Source organism: Petaurus breviceps, unplaced genomic scaffold (assembly GCF_028583685.1).
Source record: "Petaurus breviceps papuanus isolate PSGF00001 unplaced genomic scaffold, PetGlider_PUasm1.0 77, whole genome shotgun sequence".
Taxonomy (NCBI): domain Eukaryota; kingdom Metazoa; phylum Chordata; class Mammalia; order Diprotodontia; family Petauridae; genus Petaurus; species Petaurus breviceps.
In genome coordinates, this window is record NW_027186492.1 from 7,778,963 (window position 1) to 7,791,133 (window position 12,171).

The window sequence follows — 12,171 nt, forward strand, 5'->3', positions numbered from 1 at the left end:
TTGTATCTACTGAGTCAGTTGTCTTTCAGTTTGTATTCCTTCTTAGATTTTTAATATCCTGTGTTTCAGTTAAGTATCAACTTTAGTTAGCAGTTTAAAAGTGGGCACAAATAGAATGTTGATATAATTATTCTAAACTTTTTTCTTGTAGCTATTATTTTATCAAGCATGTTCCCCCGTTGACAGAGGAACAACTAAATAGGAAGCCAGCTCTTCCTTTGAAAACAAGAAGTACGCCAGAATTTTCCCTAGTCCTAGATTTGGTAAGTATATAATTTATAGAGGAAAACAGAGTGAAAGGATCGTTGATTTGGTCTTCTTAAAGTAAAAATACTTCCCAAAATAAGGGATATGTCTATATAAAGCATATTATCAATGTACTGGAAAATTTTATGTAAATGTGCCATAATGTAGGGGTCTTGATTTTGACTTTTTTTTTTTACTTTTGTTTTTTGTTTTTTGGAGGACAGTTGGGGTTAAGTGACTTGCCCAAGATCACACGGCTGGTTTTTGTGATAAGTATCTGAGGCCAGATTTGAACTCCAGTCCTCCTGACTCCAGGGCCGGTGCTCTATTCACTGCACCACCTAGCCACCCCCTTTTGACATTTAGATATTTATTTTTTCTCTCTTCTCTTATCATAGCTTAATCTTATCCCTAGAACCCAGTTTTTCCCATCCACCCAAATTTTAAGTTCTTTTCATTGTAACAACAATTCTTAGATGTCATATTTCTTTCTCTTTGGGGAGGGTCATCTTTCCTTCCAAGAACCATATAGAACTTATCTTAGTAAAGCTTATTATGTAAGATTACACGCGTCTCACTATACTTATTTTTAAATAGTGTTGAATGCCAGGAAACTTGTATTACCAAGAGTTTAATAATAGAGCTCCAGAACATGACCCCATTACCATCACTGACACTTTATGTGTTCTCTTGATATGAAAAAAACTTAATTTTTTTAAATGGGAAGAAAGCTTTAAAAAGCTCATGACTATGTAACCCAGACATAGATATTGATCAAATCTTGTTTTCATAAAGTCATTGTATCCCCCTTCCATCTCTTCTATGTGGAAAACAAACAAAAAAAAACCCAATATATTGGGAAGGCTTTTGTTTATTTGACTATTAAAAAGTCACAGCATGTCTGATGCCCTAGAAAAGACATGCCTTAGCCCTCATACACAGGAAAAACTTTTTTTTTTTTTAGTGAGAATAGGCTGGATTTCAGAATTTCGCAAATAGTTTTATTTCCTTTTGACATATTTCAGCCTAATGTGACTTGCAAAAGGCATCCAAATGGATTAAGATTTTGAAGATAGCTTATTAGACATAAAATAGAATTTGTTTGTAGGTTAGTTGTGTTAAAAAATGAGATGGAATGAGGAAGTCCAATGGTTGGAGAAATTAATGTACACCAAGTAGTAATTATTTCACTAGAATGCTTAGAATAAATAGGAAGGTAGGAGTGATAGGACTAAGGAGGTCTGGAGATTTTTAACATGACAGGAATAGTTCAAGATTTCTTGGAAGGTAAAAGGTGATTTGATGGTGAAGATTTATCATAACAGTAAAGTTGGCTGTTACAATATTTTGAACTGTATTGTTTAGGTGGTGGGGTGAAGACTAGCTTATTAAGATATTTGTGCTTAGTATAGTAATTCACTATTTTTGTGGAAGGTGACAGAGAAGAATAGATGAAATTCACATATGTTGTGGCTGAAAAAGCAACAAGATTGGTTCATGATTTGATTCTAGGGGAGGGGAAAAGTTAAGAGACTAATTAAGCAAATCTCCTGACATTTTGCCATGTAGGGTTAATTTTAAATTAACAAGTATATACCAAGTATCTAGGGTGTAGTCAAAAAGATGGACATTACTGTTAGAATTCATTTAGTCCTAGGTCATTAAAGAATTTTCTCTATTTAAAAAAAAAGTCCTGTGACATCTTAAATGAAAAAATTTTACTTTCATCATTCAGAGTTGAACTAAAAAAAAAGAAAATTTTCATATCTTAAAATTAATGATTCCTAACCCCTCCTTTTTCCTCTCAGTGAGCAGAAATTAAGAACCAAGATTGTTATGAGTCTGCTTTGCCTCTTTAACTTTACATAGCCAATAGGATTTTTTTAGAATTGGAAGAGATTTTTTAAACATTTAGTTCTGTGCCTTCCACTCATCTCCTTCCCTATTATTTTAAAGATCGGGAAACTGAGACCCAAAAAGTGATTTACCCAAGATGCCACAGCTTAAATACTTAGTGGCAGAGCCAGAACTAGAACTTTGGTCTCCTGACTTTCAGTCCATTGTTCTTTGCCCCTCTTTACCCTACATGTCTAGAATTTATTTGTGGTTTACTCAAATATACACAATTCCTAACACACACACACACACACACACACACACACATATTCTTGCTTATTGAAAAAGATTTCCACTTATATAAGACTTTGCTGTGGTGATCTTGCAACCACAGTATTTTGAGACTTCAGGCATGAATTGCTGGACAGTATATACTAATAATTTTCAAATTCTGCAATCAAGGATTATAAATTAAATAATTCTTTATATGGATGGGAGCTTTAATAAATGCTGCTTTTTGGTGATGATGAAAATAATACATTTTTTAAAAATTCATTTGAGGTCTTCCTTAGTTTGGTCAATATGTGTTTTGTTTTTAGGATGAAACACTAGTGCACTGTAGTCTAAATGAACTAGAGGATGCTGCACTCACTTTTCCAGTCCTTTTCCAAGATGTCATTTATCAGGTAATTAGAAAGATGTTTATAAATTATTAATTTATTTTTTACCTTTTAGACAACGTACTGAACCTAGATCTTTTATTACAATTCTTAAGAGGTATATGTGTTGACCTATATATAACTATGTGTAATGACTTGGATTTCATAAGAATTTTAAAAGACTTTACTAATAAAGTAATACGGCTAAATAGTAACATAAAATCATTAATTTGTTGAGAAAAATGCTAACATTCTTTTTTTTACCAGTGTCTTCTGCTTAGTTTCATAATCTTGTTTGCCAGCAGGTGGAGGCAGGAGCACTGAAACTGTAGGTCCCCTAAGAGAAAATTTCGAGGTTAACACATCTGGTTTTGTTTCGTTTTGTTAATCCCCCTAAATATAAGAAAACTAATTTTGTTTGTTGGTCAATATTTTTATATTGCTATGATGTAGTTTTTAGAATTTGTGGTTATCTAAATTAGCTGTTTTAATTACAGAATTCTGTATTTTGTAGTCAGCATTTTGCTTAAGGCTTTGTAAATAGATACATATACCTCATCTGTATTATCAATAGGGATCATTGATGGTGTGGGGAAAAATAGTTGTATGTATTTGGTTTTGGAGTTCAAATTAAATTTTTATATATTTTGAAAACTATGAAGCACCATAAGGTGATAATATTAAAATGGATTAGCCTTCCTTGAGTATGCACTAATTAATGGGCTAGGGAAAGGGAAAGATACCCTAGATGCAATGCTAAATGACAGGGGAAAGACTGCCTAGACTTATAAAAATCTGAGGGGGAAAAAAATCTGTAGATATCTACACATAGTACATGATCAGAAGTTGGTTTATTGTTTGTTTACTCAGTCACAAGTGGATTCTTTGTTGGTTGAATTGAGTAGACTTTGGTCCAGAAATTGCTGGACCTTCACAGTGTGGAGTGATTGTGATCACAGGATCTATTTTAGCAATTGCTTCAAGTGCTACATTATTTGAACTCAGTATTAGAGTAATTTCTAGATGCTATGGCAACTTTTTTTATTTGAATTGCCCACTACTGATGAAATATACTGATGAAATGGGGAAGAAGAAAAAGCTATGTGTAAAGAGAACTATCTGAGGTCCTTTTGGGGTTTTTTTTTTTAATTGGATGTTCATTTGATCTGGCAAAATGAAACTATTTGTTTAGATTTACAAATAGATAAGCTAATTATGAAACAGTTGATATTGGTTTTGGTTAGTATGTTTCTGGAAAAGAAATGTTGAGATGACTATCATAAGAGCAGCTTAACTTTCTCTGTGATTGTCTTCGGTTTTATTAGGTTTGTAAGGAAATAAGGTCTTGATTTGAAAAATTTGTATAATGTTGCTTTCCATTGTATCATGAACTTCTGGAATATTTTAATTTTGGACTGTGTGGTTTTTAGTGGTAAAATAGTGAATATGGAAGGTAGAGGAGTTCGACTCCCTCTTCCTCCCAATTTCTTTTCCATATTTCATAATCTGAATTGAAATCTCTTTTGCCCTCTTACCATTTCTGCTTTAACTTTACCTTCCCCCCCCACCTGGTTTATAAAGTTCAGATTATTCCATGTGAATATGGATGACATATCATATTTTGCACATGATTCTGGAAGTACCTCTAAGTAATGACTACAAAGGAAAAAATCTCAAAATTTCTCTCCTGTTTCAATGTAATCCTAAGGATGTTTGTTTTCTTAGACATTCTTAAAGAGATTTTACTTCTGAATGAGTGTATATACAATAATGGACTTTCAAACTTGAAAAAATAAATACTCAATCCTGATGTAGGCGCAGTGAGTTAGAGTTGATTCTTTAAAAACTTATTAGAGATGTTGCTAGCCTTTGAATGTTAACTATTTTAGGTACTACTTCATGGGTAGAGTTCCCCATTGGAAATATTTTGAGGATGTTCATGGTGACCATTCTATACCTTCTCTTGGTTTTTATAGTTTTGATGTAGTCATGCTTCTGCTTTTGAAACATCTAGTTTTTTAGTTACCAGTTTGGACAAATCTTTGGGTTAGGGTTCCCCACAATTGTCAGACCAGCAAGCTCCCTTTAAACAGGGAATGATGTCTTTTAAACTTTCAGTGGTGTTGTCTCCATCTGCTGGCAAAGAAGAAATATACACAAGGGTCTGAGATGATCTAGGAGAATTTGGAGAAACCACATTATTAGGTAAGATATAACTTAAATATTTAACAACTATAATACAGTATGGCAACATGGAAATAAGAAATAAGCAACATGGAAAATGTTAGTTTTATATTTGAGGGATATGCCTTTGCATAAAAACCAGAAACTTGTTTGAAATTAAAAATAAAATAGTCTTGAAATATAACTAAATTCTTTATCTGAATTAGATTCTTAAAGCCGTATTAGTATTGTAGATAAAGTGCTATTTGAAATTAGTTTCCCTTTTTTCTATTTTGGCTTGTATTTAACTTTATCCATATACTTTCTTTCCTTCTCTTCTTCTCCAAAGGAGGTTATTTAAAATATTATCTTTTTCTATGTTTATGGACGTTATTACAACAAGTTTACACACTTTTAAAACAAAAGGAAGGAAGTAAAATCCACATTTTCATCAAAGTTTTTATTCAGAAATAGAGACAGGAATAGTTCTACAGCCATCCTGCTGGTGGACTTCATTAGCCTTTCATAGCTAGTCTTGCAGCTCTTTACCCTTAGTAGACTCTAAAGTGGCTATTAACATTTAAAAGTTACCCTGCCCTATGTTCTTTTCTTTTCTGGTAGATGAGTAGGTGTATGTTTCAGTTATTATTTTTTTTTTTAACTAGACTTGAGTAGAAGGTAGTATTTGATAACAAATAACAGCCCAAGTAAGTCTTAGATCTTTAACTTTGAACAGTCTTCAATTCTGCTTCCAGGGAGCAAGAGACCTATATGATCCTTCTCAAATATAAATATCACACTTCTGCTACAGACAGTACTATGGGCCATCTCAGCTCTGTTAAGTCAAATGTGTAGAATTATGTATGGAATAAAAATCATTCAAAATTAAACCCACATTTCTCTTCTTAGTCAGGGTGTGGATCACACCAAGGAAAAAAGTACACAGGGTTTTATTTGTGTGGGTCTTCATGTTTTTTCTTAAATTCAGGATTATTTTGTTGTTGTTTTCCAGAAATCAGATGACCTAATTAATAATTGGAAAATGTGCTTTTTCATAATTGTATAAATGCATTCAGTATCTAGAAAAGAGAAATGCATGTTCACTTCCAAAGCACATATACATATATATATATATATATATTTAGCTTATATTGGCACATTGTCAGGAAATCCATCTCGTGGTGTTACTCAGTTAAGAGGTCTCCACTGTATTTAGTTTCTGTTCCTGCAGATCCAACAATTCAAGACTGTAGGTCATCTCACTTCCTCTTCCATCCAGAAGATGACTTCTATCCACAAGCAGGATTGATTGAATATAAAGACAGATTTTTCAATCAGCTTTTGAGCTGAATCACCTCCTCAATGACCTTCCTCTCTCTCCATCAAGAACTGGAGCTCTGTTTTTTGAAGATGTATTACAGCTACTTAGTCCAATCATGTGGCTACTTGAAGACAAAAAGAAGATGCCTCATATATTCTACCACAGTGCAACCAAAGTTAACTGTGTTATTGTCCAACTTCTCATTCTGTAAAGTGTGGCAGGGGCATCAGAGATTTTGGGCTCTGTTCTCCAATGAGACTTTTAGCCAGTGACTTTCTGAAGAACAGTAAAACCAACAGACTTTGGGTCAGCTGTCCAGAAATCAGATTGTGGTAAGCACATTCAAGGAGAGATAGGATCCAATAGGTAGCTATTTGCTAAGCGTAAGCTTTTATTCTTGAACTCATCTGTTTTGTTAGAAGAAGTTACTTTGGGGTTAAAGTTGGGGTAAGGGAGGGATGGGGAGCCACACTCAGCAAAAGATTCAGCTTCTTGTCCTTTACTTCAGTGGTTGCCTCTTGAGCATCTTACAACTTAGGATAATTTTGATGACAACACAGTAGTAAACAGTGATTGGCATTTGTTTCTTTTCTGTAGTCACTCCTGTTAGGGTTGCTTGTTTTGTTTTTGCTTCAAAAGAATTTGAAATAGTCCAAAAATACCCTAGATTGAGGAGTTGCAAAAAGTACACAAGCATTTTCTGCCTCTGTTGAGTTCTGTGATTAACGATTAAGTAAACTTTGACCAAATGGCCTTTTGTTGATGGTTTACATTTTTTAATTGAAATATTAAAGTCTAAAATGTTCACATCACAAAAATGACATTTCAACCCATGAAAAATAAAGGAAGAAATGAATATTTCAGTGGAACAAACTTTCTGTAGTTGATTGTAGATAAATCTTAGGGAAAATAAGTTTTCCCTCAGTTTACTAACTATTGATGTTGAAATTGTTTGTTTCATCCGTATATGTTAACTGTTTCATAATTGTTTGCATGAATAATTCAAGTCAAGACATCTTTATAAAGGCAAAATGGAACCCACCGTCTGCTTTTCAGAGATAAAGAGAATTTACAAATATTAGGGTTTTTCCCTTTAAAAAAATTTTTTTTGTAGAAGATTGTGGTTTTTGAAAGGATATAGCTTCTAAATTTAGTAATACCTAGGGAACTGGCACTTTGTGTGATACTTTTTTAGTTATTTAAATTTGTTTAATGTTTTACATACTTGGAATCTTAGTGGTTAACTATACACTATTAAAAGTAGCATGTTTTCTTAGTTTCATTAAATGTCCTTTTTTTATTCTATTCTAAGTTGTTTAAGCTCATATGTGAAACTTCAATTTCAATTTGACCTTCATAAGTACGAAAAATTTTCACTTATAAATTTATTCAGGTTTTGAATTTTTTCCCCCAGCTTATTTATATATCCTAGATTCCTCTTCTATTGTCCTTCTCCCATGATGACACTCTACCCCCATCTCCCCATCCCCAACCAACTACTGTATTAAAATATCTGAATGGTCTTCTGTGACAGAGGTTTGAGTTTGGGTCTGGCATCGGTAGCCCTGTCATTCAGCCTCCCTTTCTGTGCTCCAAGAAAATTGTACCGATTTTTTAAAACCTTAAAGTTGTTAGAGAACCAGCTTGTTAGTGTAGTAGTCTTAGGTTATCTTTTTGTGATTGTGGCTTTTTACTTCAACTCTGTGGAATCTTCTTACTCATACCAGCTGGACACCTCTAAGTTAACTTTTAGGTGCCTGAGGTGACTAGTTAATGCCAGTACTTATTTAATTGACTACATAGGGTTAGTCATATTACTCTATTTCTATTTAAATATCCTACTCACTTTACTTTAAGATCATTCACCAGGTATGTTTTAACCTAGATGAATGTGTATGCTCTTCTCTTATTAAGCTCAAATCTCCATTCTTCATCTCCCCCAATGGTTGCTAGTTTTTATTTCTAAAAAAGAGGTATTTGAACCTTATAGAAAAACTGTTAAGGTTATTTGTTTTGTGTAGAGTTTTGCAGGTTTATCAGCTGGGCTTGATAACTCTGTTGGAAATATTTTGTCCTGAAAAATTGTTCATTTAAATTTTTTGGCAGTTTTTCTGTGACAGAAATTGCTGTCTTTGAGCAAATTCTTTAGCAGACATTGGCAGCCATGCAGCTTGAAATCCAATGATTGTTAGAGATACTAATGAATTTGAGTTTAAAGTCAAAAGGACAGACCCCAACCTATTATGAAAATCCACAAGAAACAGGTTTAATGACTACTATTATAGCAGTCAATTCTATATAACCATGTTACATCCATATCTCAGTTGACAACTTATAACTAATACTCCTTTGCTGATGTAAATGCAACAAATGACACTGAACCAGAAGGCCTGTCTTAACAGGCACCTTCTCAAATTTTTGTTCATTTAGCAATCAAATCTACTTAATGAAAATGTCTTTGGTTTAAAAAAATGTACAATAAGTGTTTCTTAATAGTGTTAGCTGTTAATAAAATGTGACGTGTTTTTCCACATGTGTTGGCTTTTATTGGGGAGGGGATAAAAATATTTTGGAAGAAGTAGTTTCTGTGGACATAGGTGATTTTTTTAAGCTGAGACTGTAATTAAACTCCCATCCTGAGACATGAACTCAGCTCCATTTGGGAAAGGATACCAGTGTTTCAAAGGGATGTAAATTAGAAGTAGTTAGATAGAGTATGAACTGATGAGTAGAAAAGAGGGTTAGTTGAGAAGAAATATGAGGCTCAGGTTAAAGGCAGGTGAGAGAAACTAAATTGAGATTAGTACTATAAGGGTATGAGACATTTAGAGGGCATGGACAATAAGGACAACGGAATTGTTTTTCCTTTTGAGATCAACCTATGGGAATAAGAGTTTAATAAATGGTTAACATCTCAAACATCTGACAAATGCAGGTGTGCCTCCCCTTCCAAATTCCTTCCTTAACCTGTTTTTATCCAGTGATGACCAATAATACTTACCTTTATCTCTCTGTCTTTCTGTTGCTGTCACCAGGTATCTGCTCACACTTTAAACCCCTACTGTTTCAAGCCTCTTTCTATTTTTGTACTTTCCCTAATTTCTGTTCTATACTTCCATGGTTAATTATCTTCTTTGATCTCATTCAGCAGCCTGGTTTTTCCTTTTCCTTACCTCTTCCTTCATACAAAATCCCCTCACTTCCTGTTCATCTACTTCAAACCTATATTCTCTACCAAATCATGTGAAACATCTAACCTGACGTGGTAAACTCATATCTTAGCCAACAGTCCACCTCCTTTTATAAGAAGTACACTTCAACAACCTTCCCTCTACCCCCCCCCCAATAACTCACAAACAAAATTCCTAAATTAAGAAATACTGTGTATACATTTTTAATATATCAAATTTAAAGTTGATATAATAGTCAAAACAAAGGGAATATATGATAGGCATTTGTACCTCTTTCCCAACATGGTTTGCAAAATATTAGCTTAATTTTTTTTTTTTTAATTTGAAAAGTCACTAGTTGGGTCATGCTGTCAAAATGAATTTCTCCAGAACGGGCTAGGTTTATTGGGTTATTGGTTGTTTGTTTGTTTTTTCAATTCTTGTATCTAGAACAGTGCCTGACACTGTTATAAGTTGTAGGCACTTGAAATAAAGTTTTGTTGATTGATTACCTGAACACTAGTCAAAGATTATTCTTTTAAAGAGGTGTAGTAGCTATAGTGAAGCTATAAGTGATCTAAGGTTAAAAAAAAGAAAGATAAAAGCTGATATTGTAGAATTTAATGCTCAGTCTGTGAACTAAGTTATCTACATTTTGTTTGAGAATTTTTTTGAGCAAAATTTTGTCCAATAATTTCTGAGCTTTATTCTGTGCTATGTAAAAAGCAGAAATAATAGAATATCTGTCTATCACTCTTCAGGTACTGCCATATAGCCAGACACATAAAAAACCGAAAAAAATATATTGATCCAGATGAACAGTTTTTTCTGTTTGTTCTTGACCATATACAAAAGATGACCTATCCTAAGTGACAGCACAGTCCTACTTTTGTAGGACTTTTTTGTTAACTGTCAGAGAAAATGTAATTGGAAGTGCAAGTTGAAAGTATTAGCTTACATGGGCAATGTGTTACCAGGGATTTATCTAGTAAGAACCTCTTAGTTCATCATGAGATGCTTTTGTTATTGGATTGGGGGAGGGGGGGTGCGCAAAACAAATGATTTTAACCATAAAGTATACTCTGGAGGTTCCTGGATAGAAAACACTGTCCTGTAGGTTTAGCACAATGCTTGGTACTTAGTAAACATTTAATAAATATTAGTTGACAAACAGATTGAACAATGGTTTCAAATTTGCTAAAAGTCTAGTAAAAGACTATTTGAATCAAACTATTAATCTCCTCTGTTTTGAGTGATACTTTTTTCTTCCTAAACTAGATGAAAACTGATGGACTGAAAACAGATGTTTCCTCAGTTATGTCCATCCTTCTATAAATAATAAAGTTGCAGGTGGTGGGGCAGGATGCATTAGTTAATGGTGATAAAGTATCAGCAAAGAAGCTGATTTGTTGATAGGCAATAAAGAATGAGATGTGACATAATTAAGATGAATATGTTCTTGGACTAGACCATGGATATCTAAGCCTAGGGGTGTGTGTGTCTATGTGTGTGAAGATCAAGGTAAAATACCCCAAACCTGCTCTCTAGGTTGTATGCAGGAAAAGTAATGAGCTACACTTTGATTTTTATGGCCAGCAATGTGCTAGGTTTGTTTCTTAGGATCTGTACAAACGTGTTAATAGTGAGGGAAGTAGAGATGGATTAGAATGAAACTTTTTAGCTTTGAAAGCTTTAGCCAATTTTTCTGTTGTATTTTGGACAGTAATATAAGAGAATAATGAGGCCACAAGTAAAAAGCTAGTGACCAGAGGTGGCTAGGTGGTGCAGTGAGTGAAGCGCTGGCCCCGGAGTCAGCAGTACCCGAGTTTGGTTCCAGCCTTGGACACTTAACACCCACACACACAAAAACTAGCCGTGTGACCTTGGGCAAGTTACTTAGCCCCAACTGCCCTCCAAAAGGCAAAAAAAAAAATCTAGTGACCAAAAATTAGGATTTTTGTGGTTAAATAGATGATTGAAGCATAGAAAGGAAGATAAAGAGTAGTAAGAGATAATCAAAATCCTGATGAGGCTCATATTTGATTAAAAAGAAGTAAGTCCTATTTCTTTATATTCCAAGTATGAACATGAACAATCTGTAGTAATTATGGGGTCAGAGGAATAATTGTACTAATGGAGTTTTCCATTCATTAAATTCAATAGATTTCAGTAATATGTCACTGTAGTTTTTTAAACTATCTGACTTGGCTTTCCACAAAGCCCTTGTCATCACCTTAGCTAAATGTTTGGTGGAGCACCTACTTTAAGATTTCCCAGATAAGCATTTTGCATACTGCAAAATACAAATAATCAGTTGTCCCAAGACCTCACCTTAGCTTTTGGGTTACATTTCTTTTGTTGATTCAGCAAGTATTTATTTACTACCTAACCTACCGAATATTTGTAATCACCATGTGGAAGCTGAGGTGATAAAAGAAGTGCAGTGGTTGGAAGATCCTCTTCCATGAAAAGAATCAGCCTTTTAGGGGGGATGTAGAAGTCTTTCAGCTATGAAAGAATTCATTACATCTACTAAATCTTACACGCTGAGAAGTTTATGCTGTATTCAACATTTATATTTTTATTGACTTTGCAGTTATCAATTTTTCTTATCTAACACAATATGTGCTAAGTAAAGTTTTGTGGGTTTTTTTATTGTTACTAATACCTGGCCCTTAGGATCTCGCCTCTTCATAGATAGGTTACAAAGGCTTTTTTTTTTTTTGGCAACACTAGCAAAGATACCTCTGAATCCTACCTGTGTTGTGGAGGTGAC

At 33.8% G+C, this 12,171-nt stretch overlaps 1 protein-coding gene across 3 annotated transcripts in view; it reads left to right on the forward strand.

Annotated features, from left to right (window-relative positions):
• Positions 1 to 12,171, forward strand: part of CTDSPL2 (CTD small phosphatase like 2) — a 111,201-nt gene that overhangs the window by 87,198 nt on the left and 11,832 nt on the right. For all 3 annotated transcript variants that reach the window (XM_069105929.1, XM_069105928.1, XM_069105927.1), the window contains 2 exons: positions 152 to 263; positions 2,682 to 2,768. In XM_069105929.1, coding sequence (XP_068962030.1) covers positions 152 to 263; positions 2,682 to 2,768 — 199 coding nt within the window. The remainder of the gene's footprint in view (positions 1 to 151; positions 264 to 2,681; positions 2,769 to 12,171) is intronic.